The sequence below is a fragment of the Notothenia rossii genome (genome assembly GCF_949606895.1).
Source record: "Notothenia rossii genome assembly, chromosome: 7".
NCBI classification, from domain to species: Eukaryota; Metazoa; Chordata; class Actinopteri; order Perciformes; family Nototheniidae; genus Notothenia; species Notothenia rossii.
This window is the reverse complement of record NC_136905.1, coordinates 11,641,141-11,667,648: the sequence shown is the minus strand read 5'-3', so window position 1 is coordinate 11,667,648 and position 26,508 is coordinate 11,641,141. Positions and strand designations below refer to the sequence as shown.

The window sequence follows — 26,508 nt, the reverse complement described above, 5'->3', positions numbered from 1 at the left end:
TTTTATGGCTGCCAGCCTTTTCAAGCTCCTTCTCTCCCTTTTCCCTTTTTATTTTCTTGTGTTTCTCCTTGGGCACAGCTCTCTCCCTCTCTCTTCCTCTTTCTTCCCTTCTCTTTCAATTGCGAGCCTATTTGGAGCATGTTTGTTTCCACGCTTTCTCCTCTCGTTCTCAATCTCTCCCTCCCTCTCATTCTCTCCTGCCTTCCCCTCCTCCCTCTTTTCCCTCACAGTGTGTGTGTGTGTGTGTGTGTGTGTGTGTGTGTGTGTTTGTGTGTGTGTGCCGTACATCCATGGATGGATGCGAGGCGTGTATAACCTCAGGTAAGCTCAATGAAGCAGCCTGACTAGCCAGAGTGTCTGTGGGAGGCTCTGGCTCATCTCTGCCTGCATCCCTGTAGCCTTAATCTGTGACAGACCATTTCATAATCACAGCCAAGGGGGCTTCTCTCTCTCTGTCTCTCGCCCCACCTCCTCTTCTTCTTCTTCTTCTTCTTCTTCTTCTTCTGCTTCTTCTGCGTCTTCTTCTTCTTCTTCTTCCTGTGCTCCTCATCTCCCTCTCTCTTTCTTTTTTCTCTCCCAAAGTGCAATAATTCACAGGCATGCACCCTCCCACAGGCGGATTAGCAAACGGCGTGCTCGTCCTACATAATCGCAGCACAATGGAGCCCATACGTGCCGCCGCCACAGCCACGCCAAAGGGCACAATGCATCTACGCCGCCCCCCCCCCCCCCACACCAAATGACACCGGACGAAATAGACCCCATCTAGCACCCAACAGCTTCAGTACAAAGCAGGCCAGGAAGGGCCCAGTCCTTCTTCAGTGGCTCCAGTGAGGGCTGAATAGGAATCGGATGGATTAGTGATCACCTGCACAAGAAAGAAAACGTGGAAACGCCCTTTGTGTTTGGAAGTGACTTATTTTTGTCTTTTGAAGGATGGGCAAAATAAACCGTTCTTCTCCTATAATCAATATTTGAACATAATTGAAACTGTAGATAAGTTTGTGTCTATGTCTGGTAAAAGCACAAAGAGATATATCGTCACATTAACTCCATTTTTAAAATCTGAAGTTCTTGAAATGATCAAAAACACAAATTGCGGATTTCTGTCTTTGGTCTAAGTGTCGCATGGAAATGTAGTGAACACATTCACCGCAGAGTTCTTGCCTCTAAATCGTTCCATGAGCCCAGTCGATTACACTGTGCGACATTAACATATTGTAAAGAAGGAACAAGCATCTTATGATTCATTTTCATTGTCAGAATAATAGCTGAGCCGATTAGCAGCATTGTTGCCATTGGAGAGGCAAAACATCATTACGCTCTTCAATCTGTTTGAGTAATTAAACCATTTGGGAGAATCATCTCGCATGTTTGCTGATTCAGTCAGAAAAAAAGGGAAAGAAATTGCTGTTGAGCGCTGCAGCTATATGTAATGTTACATTTATGTATTAGCTTTAAAGGGCTTAAGTGTGAAGCTGTGCACAACTGCTCTGTTAACAGAATGTCAAATAGGATCCATCGCTCCATTCCAATGCATTTCATATAATACTATAATGAAAGGCGAGGATTTATACCGCATTAGTATCAAGCTCCATCAGATTTAAAGCCATAAATCCATTCTATATCCTCCAAGTTTTTTCTGAAACATTTTCTGGGCGCTTAATTTAATTTTCTCTGAAAGTGCCAGGCGACCGCTGTTCTTTGGTGTCAGGTGAATGAAATCATTTGCACATACTTTGGCGCCTAAACTGTGGAAATCCGGGAGGCAATTGCACGCTTCGCTATATCACACAAACGCACCAAATCTCCTTTTCCCTGTTACTCCGTTGTTGCAAAAGAAACTATTAGGCTCACTTTCAAAGCCTGCAGTTGAAATACCTGTGACTATCCTATTTGATTTATCCAGCTTCACCCAAACCACATCCACTATGTTACTTCTATAACACCTGTGCTCCATCTTTCTTATAAATTCCACTCTATTGACTTATTTCAATACGCTTTAATAGCAATAGATGACACACATGAAAGTCTCTCTCCGCGGGATCCAATCAAACCGATACAGGTTTCCTCGGGACTCTGCCTGTATGTGAAACACAGACACGATCAGCCTGGTATAGCTTCCTCTCCTCTTCTTATCCCTTTCTATTTTGCCACCTCAGCACAAGCCCACACTGCGGTAATCCCTCACAAGTCAGGACAAAATGAGTGACACAGGGTGGGCCGCAGCTTGAACACACACGGCCGCGCATAAGATATCTCCGAGATTCTGCCCCTACCTGGGCTTACGGACAGATTCGGAATGTATTAGCGACTTTGCGAGCCTTATGGCCCCGCAAGCGAGAGCCTTACGCGATGTGGGCCTGTCCACACATGCAGCTTTAAACACACAGGACTTCATTAAAAGCATCACTGCTACATGATGCCCGCTATATGTAATCCACATGCATTTTCACCCCCTTCCGCTTCGCAACTCCAAAGAGGCTTGTTAATCCTCGCCTGTGTTGAGGTTGATGCTGAAATCACAGGCGGGTGAGCACACACATGCTGTACGAAACATGCACACACACTCTTGTATGCATGCTGATTCAAGCACACATGCATTGTTGGCCTTAGTTTTTGATATGATACTATAATATAAAAGCATGTGTAAGAGGTGTCATTCAATCAGTAGAAGTTTTTGTTCTGCTTCTCTTCTCTGGAAAATATGTCCCATGTGAGACATGTAAGGAAAAGACTAGAAATATAAAGTATATTCCAGTCATAGGAAGAGTTAATCCTCTAGGTCGTTCGGGCTAAACACTGGTAATGTTATGCTGTTGTTGTCTCACTTTTGGTTTTGCACTCTCTTTCCCTCTCTCCCTCCCTCCCTCCCTCCCTCCATGTCAGTCCGCTGATTTATGGCTCTGTTTAAGCGAAGGCCACACGTCTCTCCCGACGCTGCTATTTGTTTCAACGCCGCTTCATTTTTTCCACTCTTCCCCCCTCTGAAGGCGACCGGGAACCAACAAAACTTAACCCTTAGCTCATATGCACACAGCAAAGTGTGTTTTGTGTCTCTTCCCGGGCAGCACCTGCTCCGGGGGAACTTGACAGGGCTGCATGGTGACACCACTGTTGCTCTGACAAAGCGCCGAGCAGGCCCAGCCACTGCTGTTGTTGTTAGGAGCCAGTTGGAGATGTAGAAAAATGACATGCCAAAAGGATGCCATTAATAATGCTCACAGGCAAGGTTGGAAAAATGGCCGACGTCACAAGGCCCTTTTATCAGCCTAATTTCATAAGAGGATTTCATGTCTGAGAAGGGAAAAGTGGCTATTTTTCCTCTTCTTTTATATTGTAAACAGCCATTACTTGGAGAGGTATACAGGCCTCCTCTGGCAGTAAGTGGATATGAATTTCAAGACGAAACCATCCTTTCATATCAGCCTCTCTCTCAATCGCTTTGACATAATTGTGACATCAGAGAGGCTTACTTTTTTTCGCTGCACTTGGCTTCCAACTGCGCCCTTTATTCATTGCATTTTCTTGATGAGACTTTCTTTTCTTCCTATTGGTGATACTGAAAATTAGTTCTTATAGATTTCCCCTGCAAACTAAACCAATTGTTTGACTAAATCAAAGAGGCAGCTCGAGCCACAATTACATATTGTGAGTGTGATTGTGTTGCCATTGATTCTAAATGTCTAAAGCACATAGAGGGATGAGTGTGACTTGGCTCTGTGTTTCTGCTACTGTGCACTTTTGTACTATATTTGCAGTTCTTCCTCCCCTTTCGCTGTCTGTGCCTTTGTGGCAGGCTGGCATGCAGGAGGCTGTTGTTTACCCTGGTAAGCTGCCCATTGTCTCGGTGGGAATTCCCTTTGGGAGAGAGCGCCACGGGAACAAGGCTCGGCACGGCGCGAAAAGCTAACTGCAAAGCTGCTTGAACAGCGTTGACGGGGCTTCGTGCGTCCACTGGGATCTGATGCCAGCGGTAAGATGGTCATCCCGTGGGACTGGAAAAGATGGCGGGATAGAGACAACAAAAGGGGAAAAGGGGGATAGACACGGGATGAAAGTAGAAGGCAAACACACAGGAGTGAGAACCCAAGGTAAAACATCCCTCAGAAGTAATACTAGAAATGTGAAAAACAAAAACCCAGAAGCATTGGAGAGAGGATAAAGAAAATGAAGAAATGGGAATGTAACCGAAGAAGTAAACTAATGTCAGGATCTAGCGAAACTGAAATACTGTACACTCGAATTGGAATAGAAATCAAACCTGTACCTATATAGATGCTGCTAGCTGTCTATCTGATGCAGTTTTACAAAATCCACTTGAGCTCCATCGTAGAGTTTAGGAAAACACTAATGTTATTCCACGTGTCACAAGCAGGTGACTCCACAGAGTTCCCATTGCTTTACAGTATTAAATTAAGCTTCAAACTGACTGAACACAGTAAGAAAACCATGTGACTCTTTAGATAGTTAAGCTTCCACTTGAATCCACATTTCCATTGCGTAAAAGAACATGCACCAGGGAGCACTCTGTTAATACAGCTTTACACCTTAAGAAAAAAATAATAGTCTTTTCTAGACATACTGTATATTATTACATTCAAATTCATATTTTAATACAAATGTTCATATGTTCAATCTGATCGAAACATTCTAATCCATTCTGATTACTCTACTATTAATATACTTATCATTTATAAATACAAATGTACATTATATCTCTATAAGGGAAAACAAGCAAACCCTTAAACAGTATATCTAATATATTCCACTCTCTCTGCCAAACCCATCATTTCTAAACCAAAGCTTCCCTTAGTATGACCTCACCCTCCTGCACTTCACACAGCAGTCAGCTGACTCCAGACCTGTGAGCCCGGGGCTGCAGTGGGAGGCGTGCCCCAGCTCAGGTGTGTTGGTAGTGGACGCGGGGCGCTGACAGTGTGGGTTAGTCTGCTGGCTCGATGTGACTTGACAGCAACGAGGCTCACGGGCCCCGGTAGGCAGGTTGGGTGCTGAGGGCCTTATAGTGAGCTCACAGCACAGAGGACTCAACGGGGGGAAGAGAGCGCAGAACAGCACTGACTCACATCTCAAGTCCAACAGGATGAACTGCTGTTCAATCAGCGTCACTCCCTATCGCTCTGCTGTTTCACAAGACAGCTGAGTAGACACGGTGCACTTTAAAATACATTTGATGTTTTTAAATCTATTCTACATTATGTTTTTTAAAGTCCATGTATGTTTAGTTTATGTGGTTATATGGTCTTAATGTAGAACGCAAGTAAGATTAGCCAATGCTCATGCTACTGCTAACAAGGATCCTAAGAGACGTATTTTAGTAGCAAACCTACAACAATGCCAATCCTACAATCATATTACCATAATATACAAGTTCAACTATTTCCTATTTTTTGTCTTCACTTCAGCCGAATGAGAACCACTCTCAGTTTTGAAAGATGCAGACTAATGGCTGTGCTTAGTTTGGGAGCATTGCACTACTTTGGAAGAGGTTGAAATGCCATTGGTTAAGATAATGGAAGAGAGGGATGTAAAGTTCAGTGGAAGAGAGCCTAATGCCTTCTTAAGGTGAGCCATTTCAGCACGCAACCGCATTTGTATACGTCTGCGTATTTACCCGCAAAGGGAGGGAGGTGACCTTTCCATGTGGAGATGGTGTCTGCATGGAAACGCTGCTCGCTGCATCCTAATGGCCACCCAGGGCCACCTCGCCTCCGCGGCCGTCCTGATATTTGCCTAAACGCGTGGGTGAAAGTGTTTTTTCCCTTTTTTTTGTATCCATTCCAGAAATATTTACAGTGAATCTATGGTCAGCAGAAAGGATGCTAGTGGAGAAAAAAGGTTGAGGTGTGGGTCAGAGGGGAAACACGGTATTACACATGCTAAGACCTCCTGTTGAGCCGAGGTTAACAAGATGTTAATTGGTGGTATGGTAGATTAGTGCACATTTAACCCGTTCAGTTTGAAGTTTTATCATCAAATGACAAGAGTTTGAGCAAAGCCAAATGGAGAAAAAGTGAATATTCTTTGTTTGGCAGTAGTAGTAGTAAAGATTCATGCTTCATAGAACAAAAAATAAGTTAGCAACACACTGAACAGAGTAAGACTGACACAGTATCATTAGCATTGCTGCTCTGACTGAGGGTTAAGGCAGAGGTCTCCCAGTCAACATGGCTTCCTGCCTCCTGCTGCTCTGCGGATCATTAGGAAAATGAATGATTGGAGCACTGGGTGTGTGTGTGTGTGTGTGTGTGTGTGTGTGTGTGTGCGATTTCTGTGCCACTGGGCTGTGGGCAGCCTGATTACTCCGCTCTGTTACCTGCCGGCCCACTGACTTACCTTCAGCATACTAACTCCAGTTCCCTCCTCCCCTCTTACACACACACACATACACATATGGGAAGGAATCACAAATGCATTAATTTGTCTAGATTCATCTCTGCAAAACTTCTGAATGTATCACAGCTTGACAGACGATTCTAGGCCAGTAAATCTATTCCTCAGGGTATCGGTGTACCTTAGGAAAAAAAAATCCCTTTAGTTTGCTAAACCCCTCTACCACAGGTTTCCCCCCTCTGTTTTATGTGTATATATATCCAATTGTAGACTCCAAGGCAAATGGCACACATACATTTTAAAAGCACATCAACGACTGGGGCAAAACCCCCGCAAGGTGGGAGAAATTACAGGATCAACGGTTGATGTCAGGGGAACAAATCTGAGCAAGGGGCTGGAGATTTTTCACTTCTGCCGGGGCGTTTGTGTGTGCTGTCCCCATTAACAAGCAGAGGAGATAATGTCGGTGGGTGGACACAGTGTGTGTGTGTGTGTGTGTGTGTGTGTGTGTGTGTGTGCGTGTGTGTGTGTGTGTGTGTGTGTGTGTGTGTGTGTGTGTGTGTGTGTGTGTGTGTGTGTGTGTGTGTGTGTGTGTGTGTGTGTGTGTGTGTGTGTGTGTGTGTGTGTGTGTGTGTGTGTGTGTGTGTGTGTGTGTGTGTGTGTGTGTGTGTGTTGAGCCTACGTCACATGATACGTGCTGAGCCTAACAAAATGGAATGGAGGTTATGTTAGGCATTTACTAAAAGAAAATACATTTGATTTTGAACCCACTAATATAAGATGTAAAAATCATGTATGGGTAAATATACTTTATGCATCTAAATTATTTTTCACAAAACACTGAATAGTGAAAATGTATGAACAAAATTCTAGTTTTATTTATTTATATTTAAAAAACAATTGCATCAGCGCGCCACCATTCAGAGAGGAAGGAAGTTGTTTTTTTTATCTTCTACAATTAATCAAATTAATAAATGAGGTAATTCAATTAATGTATAAATTGTATATATCCTGTTATTTCAGTCACAGTGGATTTCAAATACATCTCCTCAGTTTCTAAATTACCCTAATGTTTTTCTAAGGAGCACAAAGGAATAGAGCTGTCTTAACATTTTTTTTATAATTCCCACCAATCTTTATTTTGCTACACAAACAAATTCACACGTTGCTGTCACACATTAATTATGCAGTTAGAGAAAAAGCTGCAATGGTGGAGAGAAAGGAAGGTGAAAATTAGGAATCCAGGTTTCTTATGCTCCCTTGTTGAATATTCATATAAAATCCATTTTTGATGCTTTCGGGCGTTGTTTGTTCCAGGGCGGCGGAGTCACTTCCTATTTGTGAAGCTGTTAGGTACCAGGAAATGGCTGAATCCGATTTGGTGAGAGGAGAAAGGTGTCTGCGCTGCAAGGTAGACATATGTGAGGTGTCTGTGGCAGACTGTGCAAGATGTTTCAAGTGTGGCTTGATCACCAGCACCCAAATTGCATCCAAAAGTAATTTGATTAAATGGGTTTAATATGTCTTTCAGTGCCGGCGCCAGAGCAATCTAGATTTGCTCCGACAGTCAATGCAGTGCATGTCTGACGAGCACTTTTGTAGCTCTTTTGTAGTTACCCATCATCATTTTTCTTTGCACAGTTTGTTTCACCTCTGCAAGATGTTTGAGAGCACTTAAACATAATTATTTCCAAATGATGCTCTAATGAGGGGAACAACTGTCCTTAAGTCTTTGCGTGAGAGCTTGGCTGGCTTGCTGTGACGCTGCCTTTTTAGGCTTCATTTTGTTTTCCTGTTTGACAGTGTCAGACTTTCTATAGATGTTGCCTCAATCTGACGCATGCCATAATAATTGGCTAGGCGCAGGAGATGCAAATTGCCCTGGATTTTATTAAAAAGCACCTTAAAGGGGTTAGAAATGTCTGTTGGCAAGTCAAATTAACATTTCGTCTCTCTTTGAGGCTTTCTTTTTTTTGTCAACCTCTCTTAAACTTCCTGCGCTCTTGGAAGAGGTCAGACGCAGCCCTTCATTTGTGGAGGAGGATTTTCGTCTCCTGTGGAAAATTGCAAGGCATTTAGAGCTATCGGAGAGGGTCAGGGACCTTTCCTTTAATTTCCCTTTATCTTTTCTACCATGCTGCACGACCCCAAGCACATCACGGTGCTGATGTCGGGCCTGTCTCTATGCAGGCTGTTTATTTGTGTACCTTTTTTTTTTCCCCTACTCAATCAAACGGGATGGAATTTCTTTCGCCAGAACTTGGCCCGTGCCTCGGGAGTTATTTGGATAATTTGTTCATGCCTTGCTAAGCCGTATGAGCATGTTGTTTTTGAATTCAAATCTAAAGTATTAATTTGAACCCTTGTGAATTATTTAATAATGAAAATGTGATGGTCAGATTGTCAAAGGAGCACTTGCTGGACGAGCCTTCCAGCAGGTAGATTTTGTGTAACAACCTGAATCTTCACAAGAATATTAATGACTTTAGTCGATTGTTTCCATTCAACCGGCCGCTTCCTCGAGGCTGTTTAGTCTCTCTTTGGTGTCTTGAAAAAGCCCTGGTTGCTACGGGAACATGCATTGTGTCACTGGTCAGCCATGAGTGACAGTTGTTTCTCATCAGTGACATAATGCTACCATAATGAGCGCTGAAGGAGGAGAATACTCTCCCATAAGCTTTCCAAGAGGATGGTAGCACTAACATTTCCCCTTAAATCCGTAAGCGAGACTCGCAAGCAGGGGACTGGAACTAATGAAGGCAACTATTCAATTACAAGCTCAATTAATGCAAGTGCCTGGGAGCGCAGATCACAGATGAGCCAAGCAGCTAGCCTTAGATGCTGTGGACCACAACTGGAGGCGAACAACACACCGAGACGTTACATTTCTCCCTCAATCCCTTTGCTTAGCACTCAGGACCACCATCTCCACTTTAACATGGCTCATAAGAGGGACCTGAGATTGTGCCTCAAATCTTTGCCTTCGCCCACAGTGTAGGGTCATAAGGACCTGAATTGACTTTGTCGAGATACGGACTCACAATCCCTCCTTAAGTATTACTGTGTTATCGCCCTTCTCTCCCAAGGTTCATCTCTAGCCGCACAATATTTGACCAAGCACAACAAAAAGTCCAATTTAGCCTGATTTCCCTTATTCCAGCTTTGATTCTTGCTTTGGCTCATATTGATTTGATACAACTTGTTATGTTCTGTTTCTTCTCTGTCTTGTTTTTGGATAAATCCATGTTGTTTACAGTGTGCGATGACCCGCGGGGCGCCGAGATTATTCTTAACCCTCATTCTGGCTTCGGTTTCGTGGTGTATCGATAGGTAGCCATGTTTGCTTATAATTAAGTCCCAACTACAGCACAGATGGGACTCAGTTCAGACCTCTTGGCCCAATTAAAACAAGCTTTCCTACTTCAGTGCTACCTGCTTTGTTACAGATACTATATAAGTGCATTAGTTTGATAAAGAGGTTTACGGCGGTAAGGCGTGTACACCGGGTGATACATTGCTTCCTCAAGATGCAAAGCAACACTGAATTACCAGAGAATAATCATGCTAACATAAAGCAGCCGTTCCACCCTGATTAAAGATTAAAGATAAAAAACAGAGGCTTTGCAATAAAAAAAACACTCTAATTATTCCCCTAGAAATAAAATAAAATGGTATAGGCCACTTGGGAGTTGGGTCTAAGTATTTCATTTATCTATAAAAGGCCTCTAAGGGATGTTTCCTTTCTTTATTTTAATGTCTTTTACACCTTTAGCATTCTTCTTCTTTGTCTGCATTAGATTACATCTCCTTCTCTAGTTCATCTTCGCAGTACATATTGAGGACAATAATTGAAGTTCATGCATTCATTAGATATTGATGGTAATTAGTAAAGGTAATTCAAACCAGTCCTCTGTGACTGTCCTCATTATCTGAAGCTGTGCTCTTTAGACCTGTGCTAAAACCTCTTGCAGGATAAGGGACTTCCCCTCACCTTGATCACACGTGTAATACTTACATGTACTCTTTTTAATACATTAATGAATATATTTCCTGACATTAATTAGCTGATATTTAAATGAGCTCATCTGACCAAATTACCTGTCATAGCCCAAAATGACTGCAGGCTTATTCGCTCAAACAGCTCCACTCAACTTGTGATATAACTATAAAGATTGCTCAATGCTGGGTTTCTCAGTATAAGTATGTTTTGATTATGGCACTGCTTCGATATACATCTATTCATATTTTATCTTATTTTTTAGATAATCATAGTACATCTTTTTAGCCTTTCATAATTGGAAACTGGACCAGTGGTTGGAGAATACATCCGGTGGTGTCAGACTTCATAGAAACAACAATTTGAGCTCCGAATGTTTGCCGTGAAACTCAAAATGTTAGCGTTTTTCATTGAACAGTTTGGCGATGTATTGTAAACGTGTGAGTTCAACCTTTAAAACGTTTTTGGTCGTCATGTACATCGAGTTACCTAATATTTGCCTTCCGGGAGAAGTTTTCAATACTTCTTCAAACTAAATGCAAATGTTTTCTCTTGCCCTTTGTTGTGATCATATTGCCTTGTATGATGCTTCTGCAAGTGTTTTAACGAGTCTTTGGTGTTAAAGCCACCCGACACCGATTGTGTACCTTTAACACTCACATGTTGCGCTCTCGACTGTCTTTGCGCCCCCCCTTCCTTTCTTTAGAATAACACAGCTGACATAATGAAGGCTGCTTCGGCTAATGTCGCTAACACATGACATGTTGCTACTTCTCATTGTCTCCCAATGTGTCGCTAAGTGTGCCTATAGCATCATTTAGCTAAGGAGATGTTCAAGTGGATATTTCACAAAAGTTTGTCTCTTATTTTCAACTTGGGAAGACCAATACAGTTTTTCGCTAAATTTGGACTGATACATATCTTGACTGTTGAATCAACACTGGCCTAACGATGACCATGAGTGGTGCTGCACTGCTTCGGGCATGTGTATGTGAGTGTATGTGCTTTTTAGGAGCACCCAAAACAAGGTTTCCCTAGTGAGGTGACAGAGGCAGCTAAGCCAGTAAACAACAATGACAGTAATCATATGTGTTTGTGGTGCTATGCTTCATCACCTGTCCGGCACCAAGGCTTGTTAAAGGACAAATGACTCTTAATAAAGCATATTCTTTCTCCTCATCTCTCCCTCCTCTCCGTCCCCCTTGCTCCCCGCAGCCCTGCCCCCCCACCTGAGGAGGCCAGGCTGCCAGGCCGTGGGGCGTTGGGATTGGCCGGCTCCACGCTGAGATTGATTACCCCTCTAATCTTAGGACTGCCAGTGTGTCTCCAGGGCGAAAACTCCTGCATGAATCCCCCCTCCCTCTGCCCGAACTCCCACCCTACCTCTGCCTCTCTCCTTCCTCTCTCCCTCTTCCTCCATCCCCTTCATCCCTCTGTCCCTGTGCTGCCAGAGGCACTGAGGGACGATACTAAGTCACAGCCCCAGACAGGGCCACTCGCTCGCAGTGCCTGCCTTGTTTGCCATATGTCACGGCAAATGGGGCTCCCGTGGACCCTGCCTTGGACTCGCTGTGGAAAAAAATATGACAAGGGGAACCGGATAGGGGACGATGGTTGGAGGCTGCAGGAGTTGGGCGATAGAGCAAAGCAGACAAATCCAGACTAGATTTGATTCAAAGATCTTTCAAAGTGACAGTGCTCTTGTGGGAGTTGATGTCAGGAAAACCAAATAAATATAGTAAGAGATGTTGATCTAATCTGCTCTAGGTGTTAATAGGCTTTATCTGTTGTTCACACATGATTTGTTGATGACGTTTCACCCTTCCAGTGTGCATTATCATGGCATCAAGGACACCCGACAACTTGTAAGGGTGACAATTGTACTTGTTGATGGTACGACTTGTCATCCAGATGCTGGTGAGATAAGCTCTTGCGGTGGCACTTAAGCTTTCTGTAGACTTCTATAGACTCCCACAGTGTCGGGGTGATGATGTTACCTCTCAAAATGTCACTTTGGCGTTTTTCTTTTCTCTCAACGCCTGATTAATTTAGGATGAGAGTGGGAACAGAGTGGAAACACACAGACAGAACAATTAGCACTGTTCATTTCCGCACTTAAGAGTAGCAGAACAAAGTGGAAATAAGGATGAGATCAGAATCTGCAATTTCATATTTTATTCCACTAATAAGGCCTGTTTGAATTACAACACAGCCTTTTCGTTTGAGACAATCTCCATCTTGTTTGAACGGGTCGTCTCTCTTTTCCCTCCATGCTAGACTACAACTATTGTTTATTTGGACCAAATCGCTCATTGCGACCCAAAATACTTTGTCAATGTTTGCTTCTTAATTCAATCAGACCCTGCTTCCACAACACATGTAGCTTCTGTTGCAACCAGTCCTGTGATTCATGCCTGTGGTAAGACTGGAAGGTGGGGGGCTGGGTCAGACTATGGTTAAGATGATGAGAAGATGTTGTTGTGATGTGGTGTTTACGTGCGCCTGCATGTATTTACCCCCTAGGGTCAAATTGAGTATGCAGAAACATGCAATACTCAGTGTTTAAAAAATATGGTAGGATCTTCGGAAATAACTTCAAGTGTTCTACTTTTAAATTGTGAGTTAAAATTGTATTCCAAATACGGTGATACGAGTGGGTGCTGATAGTAATATCAAACCATTTTTCTTGTACCATACGTGATCAAAAGATCCCACATTTTCAAGGTGAAACTTTCTGTTTACTAATCCACCTGCTCCAACGCTGCAGAGTCTTAACGCAGGATGAGTAATGCTTAAAAGCTGAGTTCATTTCGTACATACGAGTGCGTCCCCAAAAGCACATGGCAACGGCCCGACAACCATCAGAAGGCTCTTTGAAGTGCTCTTTCAGGCCACCATGGATTGCCCACACACAAGTGCTCGCAAACACACACTTGAGAAAGTCTTTGAGGGCACTGTTTTCTAATTCACCTCTGCACCTGTTTATACCTTTTCCCCATTCTTCCTTTTTTCCATGTCTGAGTGAGTCCGAGTCATAGAAGAAAAAAAAAAGAAGGAAAGAACAGCAGCGTGGGTGAATCTGAGCAGAGAAACATCCTCTGGGTCTTTTTCCTTTTTTAAAAGAACTCCTCCAGATCTCATGTTTAATTTATGAAGGAGGGCTCAGGCGTGATACATCCTGGCATGACAGGCAGAGTCCATCTTTGTCTGGGAAACATGGATCGGACCGGACCAGGGGTGATCTGCCAGTCCCCATCAGGGCACCGGGGGGCCACAGACTGGTCAACAGCTGGGGGCCAAAGCAACCCTTTTATTGGAACCGGAGCGTGGTTAATTAAACAAGTTCCCCTCGGTCAGAAAGCAGCTGGAGTCGGTTTACCCCGTGTGCCAGTCGGTGCCAGGCTGGCTGGAAGGCACACTCCAGCACACAAAGGGAGAGGAGATGCGACAGTGTTCTTCTACGTAGGAATGTACAGACACAAGACACATGAGAGGATGTTACTGGTTGGAAGTATTAAGATGTGAAGATTCTAAGGAGAGGAGTGGGATGTGCTCTCTTTAGCTCACCCACATCCAACTGTAAGCATCAACCCACACCCTTAAACCAAACTCCAGCTTTATGCGCAAGCACACGACAAACACATTTAATTTGTTTTCAGGCTCTCCAGATCCACATACTTACAGTTCACACAAACATACAAACCACGCACAGGCGCAAACAAACTGAAAACGAGAGAAATCTTGTCAAGCTGAGCACCGAGTGAAGATTAGGCATCCTTGTCCGCCTTCACAGCCTGAGACGTCGTGGTCAAACCTGGGGCGGTTTCAGGGAGAAAGATAGACTGGCAGATGATGGTTGACGGAGAGGATGTGAGAGAAACAAGACGTATTCCGAGTGCTAAATGGCTGTTAGGGTTGCAAACTGGGGGAGGGCGAGAAACAGAGCAAGAGGGGAAAACAGGGGGGCTTGGTACAAAACAGCCAATTTCATAGTACACATGTGGATTAAGTTCCCTCCTTTGAAAATGCGCCGGAATGCCCATGTACCAATTACGCCCCGGTGGTACAGGCGGGAGCTGTGGGGCCATGTTTTTGGATGTTCTTGCGCCTGTGTGTGCTCGGGCTTGCCAGATTGTCTGCGGGCAGCATTTGTGCCTGCTTTGATTCTGTGCCAGTGAGGCCTCGCAGGCTCTTGGCACCCTGACACCTCCCCATCAATACGCTGGCAACGCGTTGTACGGGGTATCAAAAATGACCCAATTAGAGGATGGCAATGTGTTCTGACAGGCAGTACCTGGTCGGGTGTGTTTAAAACTGCCATCTTCTCCTTCTTTCTTTTCTTCCTCTATGGTGCACACTGTCTACCTCCCCTCTGTCTCTCCCCTGCCGTTTATACTCCGTGTGCTTCTCTCAGCGGGTGACAATGGTAGAGATGTGAGCGGATCTGCCTGCCTTGACACCTTCTCTTTGTACGCTTCTTTCAGCTGTTTGCTATAAACATCGCAGCACTTTGCAAGTGTGCACATAGGAGCGGATTGGTTTTGACTAAGAACACTGTGATTAGAGCACTCAGTGGCAGAAACATTATCCACAGACTTGGCGTGTCAGATTTCATTGCCATGACCGACATGTCTCTGGATCTCCCATTCTCTTTTTCCATGTCTCAGTTTTTCTCCGCTGCTCTTCCCCTTCGATATTCCTGATCTGTCTGTCTTTTCCATGTGTAGCTGGAATTCAGTGGGAATCTGTCAGCGTGTGTCAGCTTGAGTCTTAAGCTGTTTCCATGATATCTGCGGCTAACATACAGTAAAAAGTGTAAAAATGCAATCTGTTGAGTTTTAAAAACTATGAAAAGTCATTACATTGTTTGAAATTACTTTTTAATTGATTGAACCTAGACATTTTATCTCTTTGGCTTTTATTCATTCATCATCATCAACAACAAAATGTGATGTTTTGTTTTGCCTAAATGTTTGATGGCCTTAACATCTACATACAACTGAATGCCTTTCCGTATATGCTTACTTTTGAAGACCTTAAGACTTATACAGTTGGACCAAAGGTTGGCTTTAAATAACGTAGCCCTCTAAAGTAATGGACTTTATTTCTGTCGCGCTCTTTTGTCTTATAAATAATTTCCTTTACCTTCTTGAATAATTTATCCGGAAAGGGCCTTAAATTAAAATCTAATTATTTGCTGTTTTTAGTAATTAGTGAGAAAACTATCTGCAATGCATGATCATTTAATAGATAAACATATCAATTCAGTTGATTTATTAACAACACTTACTGACCTATCACCAAACTGCATCAGAAAGAGTGCATTTCCATCGATTTCTCACTTAGAAAACGTGCAATCGTACGACATGTCTTTCAACTCCCACTAATGTTTTTGACACACCGTGATGCAACAGGCAGTCTCTTAATTGGGATTTTAAGCACAAATTGTTTATTTTGCAGAGATGAGAGTAGAGAAATAATCTGTAAAACTTTTAATACACTTCGGGAAAAGATTATTTTTAAATTAGTATTTTTTCATTGTTGATGGACCAAAGGGTGATATTTAACCAAACTAGAGTCGTAGGGAAAAGCTTTAAAGAAAATTCACTGATTTTTTGGCATTTAAATATTTGACATGACAATTCTCTTTTGATTCATTTGACTTCCTTTCAACTTTGACTTTCAGGCAATCAACATTAGTAGGTTTAACCAACTCAGATATGTTCACCCAAGTTAACCCAACTACTCAAAATTCTTGAAATTGTTTGCGTCTTTTAATTTAAGCTTGTTATAATATCCATGTAATGACTTGTAGTTCTTTCTCATTAGATTTACCGCCTCAGTTGCTCCGTCTGAGAGGCGACTGTGAAGGTTTGGCAGCTGATGCCCTCTGGCGTTACACCGGTCATGAGCTGAGCCCTCACAGGTCTCCATTGGCATGTTAGAGCAAGCTGCCAGCCTCGATGGGCAGTTGGCGCCCGGTCCACTACCAGCTGGTGAGGCTGTGTGCCATCTCAGGGCCATCAGGCTCATCTGTCAAAACTCCTCCTCCACCTATGAGTGTTTACTAAAAGTGTCACCGCCATGAACAAAACTGAAATGTTCAAATGTAGCTCTGTCTGTTATGCCAACAAATTTCACGGAACTGTATTAGGTTAATTGAAAGCGATAATATTAAGTTGAACATAATATTTTTGTATTTATAGGTCTCCTATTATACAGTTTTTCATCAACATATTATAGGTCTCAGATATATACAGAACATGCCTCTGATTGGCTGAAATACTAAACGGATCATTGCAGCTTCCCATAATCCCTTCTGTTTAAGTCCTGTTTCAAAAGTGCTGATTCTCTGTCTGTTACTTTAGATGAAAATAAGGAGCCCCTCCCCACGCCCCTCTGAGAGAGATTTGGTTAAAAAGAACACAATGGTGCTCTAGGAGGAGATTCAGGTGATAAGGGTGGGGGGGGGGTTACCTTGGTTGCTGATTGACTAATGGTTACACAAGCCAAAAAATCGTTATGACATCATAAAGTGGCCAAAATCTGATCAGCTCATTTTCAGACAGGATTTTATAGAAATGGATCAGGACAAAAAGTGAGAGAATCTTTGTTCCTGAAACTTTCAGAGTCTCTTTCCACAGAAGGGACACATGTTGATGTATCTAAGATATGAACAAGTGGATTTTGCATAATAGATGACCTTTAAACTTACTTACATTAATACAGTTATGTGAAATATGTTGACATAATACATTTCATTAAGTTTCAGCTTTTTTCAGGGTGCTACTCTGAGTAAGCAAACATCAACCATTGACACTTTGATGTAAAACCAACTGATGGACAGAAGCAAGTTGTGTGTCAAAGTAAGATAAAATGCCGGTCTAACATGTTTTGTTTTAAATTATATCAGTCGTTTCCTGCTGCATGTGGCACGCATATTATAGATTCCTTCTTATCTTAAACACTCTGAATAAAAACAGAAAAGGTTACATGTCTTTATATAGAGCTTTGGACATATCATGCTTCCGACATACCTTCTATACATCTTCTCCACTTATTTTTCAACCTTCCCCTGGTTTCTCTCTTGGCTATTAACCTTTTGTGTAATATACCTCCTCTTGTTCAGTGTAGTTTATCTGTATGTGTGCTTGTTTGTCTGCTTCTTGGCCTGATTGATTGTATGTGCGGGATAAATGATCAAAAAAGCTTTTACGATTATAGGACAACTGCTTCTCTTGAGGCACCTGTTAAGTTGTTTGTTGCCAGAAGAAAAGGACACTTCATCATGCTACTGTAAATGATTTCCCTGCTCCCTCACCCCGGGCTCCCTTTTACTCCTTCCTTTTATAGAGACGATATTTTTGCAGGAAACCTCCCATTTTTTTAAGTGGAAAAAACAGAAAAGGCTATAAGGGATGTAATGCTGTTTGAGGACAATAGCTTATCTACGAGGTAACGCTGTCTCTGCTAATTTGTACGACTTGCCACATCGTGCCGTAGCGCAACAGCTGAGTGCATTCAGAGAAAGACTGATTTGACTTAGGCCATTATCTTTTGATAGATAAGGGGACTGCAGGTGCTTTTTCTCATCCCTCAGGGTGTGGTTTTGAAGATGGAGGACATGTTTTTACCCATTGACGTTGATGCAATACAACCCAGAAGCAAGGGGACTAATGTCTGTGTGGATTCCACTCAATCCTAGTGCCTAGTGTCCTCTCCTCGCCCCGGACTCAGCCTGCGGAGCCCTTTAACCGGGGAGTGTGCCCACCAACCATGAGTCATTAAGCTCTGTGTTTAGACAGGGCTAGGGGTCATTGTGGTGGAAGGTAATGTATAGTCTCAGGATGGACTCACAAATTGGAGGCAGTCCACTCCAAACCTACTTTCTCCAAGGAAACAAAGAAGAAAAAGGAAATACAAAGTGAGATGTTTCTGTTGCAAAGGCAAAAAGTGACTGAGGGTATTCATTCAGCCAAGAATGATGTGCTGATGATATCTAAAATAACTTTAAATACAGGTAAATGTTATGGCAAAATCATCATGCTACTCTGATTGCAAGCCCAACAGTGAAACTGGTATTTATCTTGCATAAGCAGAGACATGTCTGGAGGTAAGTTTTGAATGGCAAGAGTTCACGAGTATTTTGGGAAAAAAATCACACTTTGCAATTAATTAAAGTAAATCCTTTCAGTGTAGTTTTACCACATTTAAAAGCCTGACACTTGACCATTAACCTCCAAATGGATGTAAAAATCCGCTAGTGTTCCCCTTTCTAAAAACAATGTGCCACAAAAAGGACTGTAAAATGAAATAATGAGTTTTAAATGTCTTTTTTCAGGCAAACTCAATTAGCAACATGTTTTTTTCTCCCCTTTTGCAAAGAGCCCTACATTAGCACCGAGGCTAGTTATTATTTCCAGCGCGGACATCTTTACAAATGATTTCTCTCTGCCTTTCCACCGCTGCCTCTCGTGTGCCACTATGTTCCAAAGTGGGCTCCAATTATGAAAGCATTAAAAATGCTAGTGAAAGATTTAGGTACATTACACCACTCAATGACATTCTACTCGCCATTATGTTATTAGCACAGTGCTATGTGTAAAAAGGGCCTTTCATTTAGAAAGTGTTGTAGAAAATACATTTAAAGCTGCCACTGTCAACCCCCCCAACCCCCCCGCCTCCCAGCCCCCTGCACTGGCAGCTGTGCTACTGTGGAAAGCTTCTCATCTCAGCCAATTTTGGTCAAATCTCTCACTCAGGACAAGTCTTTTAGGCTTGGATCTACACAAATGGAAGAATATGCACACACATTTTTCTTTCTATTCTCAATCTCTTTAAGGAAGCAACTGATGAGGAGTTTCATCATTGATACATCTGTAGATAACTATCTTTATTAAACATTTAATGAAAAAATTACAGTTACATGTTTAAAATGCTCATTTCAGGTTCCCAGAAATATTTAATGTTGTAAGTATTAACAAGACCAGGTGTAGCATACAATTTAACTATTTTCAACATAGTTCTCGATTTTCTGTTATCAACCTATCGATTATTAAACTAATAGTTAATATAGTAGCTTAAATTAACGATACCACTTTACAATAAGACTATACAGGATTCATAAAGGGTTTATAATTAGGTTGTAAACACTTTATTAATCATTAAGAACCATTTATAAACCAGTTCTAACATAGTTTTCACACATCAACACAGGTTCACTATTTGGCAAGATGACTAAGCCTTATATTGGCTACCTAGCTTACTTCGTCTTCTTCATCAGCCAGCATCCTTGGTATCTGTTGTTCACTGAGTTGATTCCCCCCCTTCCATCCATCTTGATGTTTCTTGGCATCTCTTTATGACAATTTATTTATGAGTTACTAACATTTATAACTGCCAAAAGGGAGCCTTATTGTAAAGTGTAAAACACATTCCCATTTATTAATGAGTTACTACCTTTTCTAATAAGGCTTAGCAGTACAGATAAATGTGGGCTCACTATTTGGCAAGCAACCGGTCACAGTTGCATCTCATGTCTTATAAAAGCTTATTAAGGATTTATAAAGTGTTCACAACCTAATTAATAAATGAATTACAAACTATTCGTGAACCCTTTATAAGGGTAGTCTTATTGTAAAGTGGAAGCAAATGAATTCATCAATTAATGTTATTACCAGAGTTGTGTATGTATGAATGCAAATTCACGCTTCATTTGCTCTACCACCTTTTTTGATTTGAGTGTTAATGTTATTGGTTTGTAAATATTTTGTTAAACCCACATAGGTTCATGCAATCTTTCACAAATTTAACATCTCCATCATCTAAAAAAAAAAAGTGTGATTAATTAAAAGAAAATGTGTAGAATATGCCCCCACAGATTAAACAGTGTGGCGTGTTTCTCCAGGAAAAAATGAGTCCATCTTCCTCTCATATGGCGGAGTAACAGATGGAGTTTGGGTTGTGCCCTGTGCTGCATCCACACACCCTGTGTGTCATCTGTCATTACATTCAGGTCATTGTTTGGAGCTCAGTGGCAGCGTGACTGAGTTGGCCAAGGCTTGACAACTGTCTCTGTTTCACACAGACAGGGAGAGAATATGCAGACACCCTCAACCCTCACAGGGGAGAATCTGTGTGCCATTGTGAGGCCTGGTTCACTTTCCCAAATTAGGACTAACATGTTGCCCACAGTTATTGAACAGAATAGATCAAAAATATATTCAACTCTGGCTGTCGCATGTGCAATAGAATAGCGTTCTATTGTGAAGAATCTGTTGTATGTTGGCTGCTGTCATGCATGTTTTTCCGCATGATATCTATGATGTTTACTGTGCAACCTCACCAACAGGATTTCCTGCAGGACAACAGATGGTGCGGTGTCACGTTGTATTGCATTATAAAACAATTGTATTGCGTACACCATTGGAATATTTGTCTGTTCACTTACCTAGGACACAAAACCCCCTTTGCCTGACATATAATCCAAATTGAAACGGAGTAAACAATGAAAGCATACATACAACGTACATAAATGAAACATACTACTAAAGGAAAGGAAGAGTGGTGTATTGTAATGATGACTGAGGTCTGAAGATGCACATTAAAGATTGTTACATCTGTAACTCTGGTTGTGTGGCCATTAATGGAACAGCCATGACTTATGGTGTGTTCAATTTGTACTGGGAAGTATTCATTTCAGAGTTCCCAGTCGGACAATTTAACGGTAATGCATCGTGAAGCTGGACGTTTTGTCATTGGAAGTCTAAACGTTTGAGTTTATGCTTCCAAATTCTGTTTTGCAAGATAACAAAAGCTCTCAAAAACAGAAAAATCGACTACATGCGACAATATTTTCTTTGGAACACAGTGTGATATCTCTATCAGAACATGTATGTAACACTGCCTGTTTTTAGCATGTTACAAAACTCCAGCACTACACCATTATTGAACCATCTCTCAATAAGGTATTGGAAATATGAAGAAAATCAAATATTCCTATATTTCCTATCAAATACCATGAAAATGATACATTTAGGGTTGACTATGGTGATTTAAAATATAAATTACAACATTTTTGATGAAGAGTCATCATTAATATGAATATTATAGCTTGTGGGGTCTAATTCAATAACAGAAAAGCTACAACAGTGTCTTAACTACAAATATAACATCACTTGACTATAATGCATCCTTATATATTATATTTCAAATTCAACAACATTGAATACAATACACAGTCTTATTTCATGATATAATATCTATGACCGACCCTTGTTCTTACCCTGAGCTGCAGTGGTTGATGGGACAGGTTGTTATTAATGCCTTCAGAGTTTAGACTTTTCAGACGCGTCTCTCTGGCCTTGCTCTAGCTGTTCAGGGTCAGGGCTACGATATAGGCTGCTGATTATATATGTGTATGCATAAATCTAACTATAAGCTGCTCTCACAGAGTGCGCATTTGTACATACACACTTTTCTACATCCATGTTTGTTAGGTCTTCAGACGAGATAGTGAAATGACGTTTGCTCGTGTGTGTATATAAGGCTAGTTATCCCTTGTCCCTTTTTGGCCTTCTGTATTTTGACACATATAGTAAATGATCACCCCTCATCCATCAAACGTGCACTACTGCATTTGATATTACTCTTAAGTTGCGAGTGTTCACCAGAGCCCCTTGTCAGTCATGTACAGTATGTTTATATATTAATAGTGTTGCCTGGCTTTGCAGCTTGCTTCAACTGTGCGATTTACATTCAGGTGAATAAAAGATATCCTTTGAAATCCATTTATTAATAAGAACTATTGACCAGCAGTATTGACTGAAGCTCAAGGGCCTGTATCCAATACAGATCTGTTAACCTTGTGCCTGCCAGGAGGCACGGAGTCAAACCTCTCAGAGGAAGTGGTGGGGTGGGGGGACTGAACACAACCAAGCTAAAATAAATCATTGTAAAGATGAAACTTGTGTAGACTCTCAGCTGCATCATTCTCCCTATCATTATATAGTCTTTGTACCCCTAGCCAGCTGAGGACAAAATGGCAAAACGGGACTGTTCCCTTTCATAATGATTTCACAACTTCCCACTCTTGTGCTAACACCAATTGCTACAACCACATTTTCTTTTGTGTGAATGTGTGGGTTTGTGAGCAGCTCTGCCTTTCACTACTGGTTAGGGGCTAACACCTCTTTCAGGTTAACTCTTTTTTTCCACCTCAGAAAAGAGAGCGAATAGCAGCATTTTGTGTTGCCTCCTCCTCCCTCCTCCCTCCTTCCTTTCCTTGCCCCACTCATCTGTCAATGAAAGACACAGTTTTGCCACAAGGCATTGTGTGTTTAGCGGTGGTGCCAGCAACTGCCATTTGGGCGCAGGGAGGCACGGGGATCCTCCCCCTTTGAACTGCTGCCAAGCCAGCCAGCTTGCACCTTCTTTAATAACTTCCCCCGAAGGCACTTCCTTCTTTTTCTCTCCCTCGCCCTCCTCTCCCTCTCCTTTTCTTCCCCTTTCTCTCATTCACTCCCACCCTCCTGCCTCTTCTATTTTTTTAAATGACTGCAGTTTTCACGGGTAAAGCTGCGATGCTGATAAGAAAGGTAAGGCTGCTTTTAACCGACAGCCTGACATCAAATATCTGTGGAAAAACACACGCAAATGAATAGAGGGTTAAGAGCATGTATGGACGTACAGACAGAGGCTTATAGAGGGGGTTTCCTAGAAAGAGATTTCGTTGATTTTGGGTGAAGTTGTATTAAAAATCCACTTAACATGTCAATGTGTTCTTTTGTTAATTTGTATAACATTGAAACCCGAGTCCATTAAGTCACACAAATCTATCAAAATAAGCATTTACCGTATTTGAATTCTATCACAGCACATGCGAAAAATGCGTAGAGATTGTTGTAACGTTGGCACTCATGTCATTGCTACAACTGCTCTTTAGTACAAATACTGATAATGGTACAGATGAATAAAAAACGTTGATACTTCCTGTCTAAGAAGAAAACACTTTTTTTTTTAAAGTAATGACAATAAAGGAAATTCTACCGTATGCATTCATGTAAAAAACAAACATAATGGGAGCGGAATAAGTATATATATTAAAACATTTAAAAAACAAGACATGCACAGATATCAGGTGAAAAGGACAATCACAAAAACATGGCATCCACATTTTCTGCCCTGCCTGACCGTGTTTCCCCTTGTTTCCTCTCTTATAGCGGGCTTCTCAGGACAGCGTTAACTCCACCACAAAGTCTCCCTGTGAACCCCCGACCTGTCAGTTCCACTGTACAACACCATGGCCCCGGGACAGACTAGCTCGAGTGGAGAGGTGAAGAGAGAAAAAAGGCAAAGAGACCTGGCTAGAAGCACAGTAGGCAATAGGTGTCATATTAAGGGTGTGTAATACACTATGTCACCTCAATAGCGTATGGGCCATTAAAGCTATAACCTCATACACCGGGGCGTTTATTTTGTCACTAGGGATTATTCGGAACAAACGTGCTTGCCGGGGAATTTGTGGTTGTTTGTGTGCTTGTATTTGTTGATAAATGTTTGTGTACACTGTGTGTGCACCTTAATGTATATAATCTTCAAAATAGTTCTCCCTTTAAATCCAGGGCCACCTTTTTTTTTCCCCGTGTGCATATGGTCCACAGTGACAGTGTATTAAAGGCTGGCAGGTAGGGTGGAGGGGGGGTTAAAAATGAGAATGTAAATACAGGCGTGAGCTCACCCAACTTCCCCCACCATCACCTCTTCGTAGTCGCCCTCCTCCTTCCCCTCCTGTGTGAGGGTGAGGCAGCGAGGGGGTGACCTTGCCCGGTGTAATTAAAGTGAAACACCTTGACTTGTCACCATTGCCTGAGACAGCTTAAATCTCCCTAATGTAAATGGAGGCTGCCGCTGACGTGCTGCAAGGCATGGCCGCGGAGAAGATACAAGCGCTGGTGATCCATCTCTGTACCAGTGCACACACACGCACACACTCCCTCTATGTATCCCTGTTTTTTGCTTTTTCTCACTCTCTTTTTTTTCCTGAAACACATGCAAATATACACAATCTTTCTTTCTCTGTCTTTCATAAACACCCTCCCTCCTCTCCTCAAACCCATCCTTAGCATTCTGCTACCCCACCTCATCTTGCTGTCCGTTGCTTTTATTTATTTTACACCCCAGACAGCACAATGCTTACCTTTTTATAGCAGCAGCAGCAATGCCTCATGGGATAGCTCAGATGTTGTGGTGAAAGGTGGCACAAACATGGAATTATTTAGAGGGTAGTGAAATTATCAGTGAAATTAACAATAACACATACTTTTCCTGTTGTCAGTATCATGATTAATAGGAGGGAAAGAGCATAGTGCATTTCAAAGTCTATTGGATGTAGCTTATTTGGTGTTTACAAGTGCTTCATGACATTTGTTTGGAGACTTCCCACGCTGCTTTGCAGCTTGTCTGTCTTTGTATTCGGGCACACCGGATCAGGTTGATTGATTGATCCTATTTTTTCACTGGGGGCAAACACATGGCTCATATCTACTGCCAGCTTCTTTGGGAGTAGGGGGGGATAGCAGTACAGAGAAGGCAATTAGCAGTGAAATTCTGTTGACTTTGCCCTTCAATTAAAGCTCTGTTATACAAAAGTCTTGTTGACCCTTCTGTCCTGCCCTCCATTAGAAGTCATGGCAACACATTGCTGAAAGACTGCCTGCTAAATTCCAGGCTCATTTGCCGTTTGGGGAACCGGGGACCGCCTGAAACGACAACAGAAGCAGGACCCGGGGCTCATGCCAACAAATCGCCCTGTCTGAATGCCACAATGGCATGTGAAAGAATGCAATGTGCCCCCTGTGCCAACTTTACCAGTTGCCGATGCCCTGTGCCAGGCGCCGCCCCCCTCCCTCCCGTGCCCTGCCCAGGCTGTGGGCACCGTGACAGGAGCCAGACGCCCGTCATGTGTCTTCACCAGGCAGCCTGCGCTCTTGCCCTAAACCCTGGGGCATTGGGGGTTCTGTCCCATACACTTCTCCAGAATATGCCAGGGATTGCGGGTGGTGCCAGGCAGCGGAAATGTCCCGTAGTTACACACACTCTGACGGGCTCTGAGGAGGCCCAGTGGATGCAGGGCAGTGCCAAGTCACCAGGGAATCATCCTGGCAAAAAGGGTAGTTTCTCTTTTTTTCCTGCTCTCCAGGAACTGCTTTGGGAACCCTCTCTCCTTCGGTAGACAGGCACTGATGCAGGTAGTCTTTTGTCTCTGATTGCCTTATCTCCTTTACGTTATTTTTACATCGTACAGGTGGAACACTGTGGAGAAATACTTCTTGATCCATGAGGAGCTGCACTCTTGTGGAACTGACGGTTCAGATAATATTAGTTGATCCCCAAAGGCAAATCCATATTTCCCCCTTTATAAAGACTTGAAGGCACAGACTGCAGATCATCATAGACAAGCTCAGGATTAGACAGCAAGGCAACAGAGAAAGACAACAAACAAGCATGCTGCTATTGTGATGGACAGCCTCCACTGTGAGGTTCAGTGTGTCAATGTGTTCGGTGTGTGATGTAGCAACTGCTTCAGCCACGGGGGTCTATAGGATGGAGAAAAAAGAGTGAGCGAGTTAGAGAGAACACGTGGGAGAGAGAAAAGAGAAAGAGAGAATGAGCAATGAGCTCAGGTGGGTCTGACATCTGCATTCACTTCCTGTCTTTTTCAGAAGGGGGGGAGGACGAGGAAGGAGACGTGAAAGGGAACGGGTGGTGGTGGGTAAGGTGAGGGGGGGCTGGAAGAAAACAAGTGCGAGATGAAGGCCTTTCTGGAGGCTACAAAGGAGCTGCACACTGGAAAAAGGCTGGGGAGCCCTCAATGGGGCTAAAGAACACGCAGACAAAACTTGGGAAGGAAGAAGGCATGTCTTACAATGGCACCGGGCCCCATGCTTGGTTCAAAGAACCAGTCAGAAGTACAGAAAGAGGAAGACAGAATGGAAATGATGGGCCTGCTGGGAAGTATAGTAGTCGTAGCAGTAGGAGGGGGAGAATGGTATATATGCTGGGCAAAAGGCCACCGAGTTTTCTCAGCTATTCATTTGAAAACAAACTGTGCGGCACAGGCAGGCACGGTCAAACTGCATTTGGGTGTGTAGTGGATT

The 26,508-nt window shown here is 42.7% G+C and overlaps 1 protein-coding gene across 8 annotated transcripts in view; it reads left to right on the top strand.

Moving 5' to 3' along the window:
* The window catches only part of LOC307045471 (uncharacterized protein), a 201,430-nt gene that overhangs the window by 47,201 nt on the left and 127,721 nt on the right, over positions 1 to 26,508 (top strand). For all 8 annotated transcript variants that reach the window (XR_013809929.1, XR_013809930.1, XR_013809931.1 and 5 more), the window contains one exon: positions 23,572 to 23,684. Coding sequence is in view for 4 of the 8 variants with exons in the window: in XM_079691153.1 (XP_079547279.1) it covers positions 23,652 to 23,684 (33 nt within the window). In the remaining 4 variants the exon portion in view is untranslated. The remainder of the gene's footprint in view (positions 1 to 23,571; positions 23,685 to 26,508) is intronic.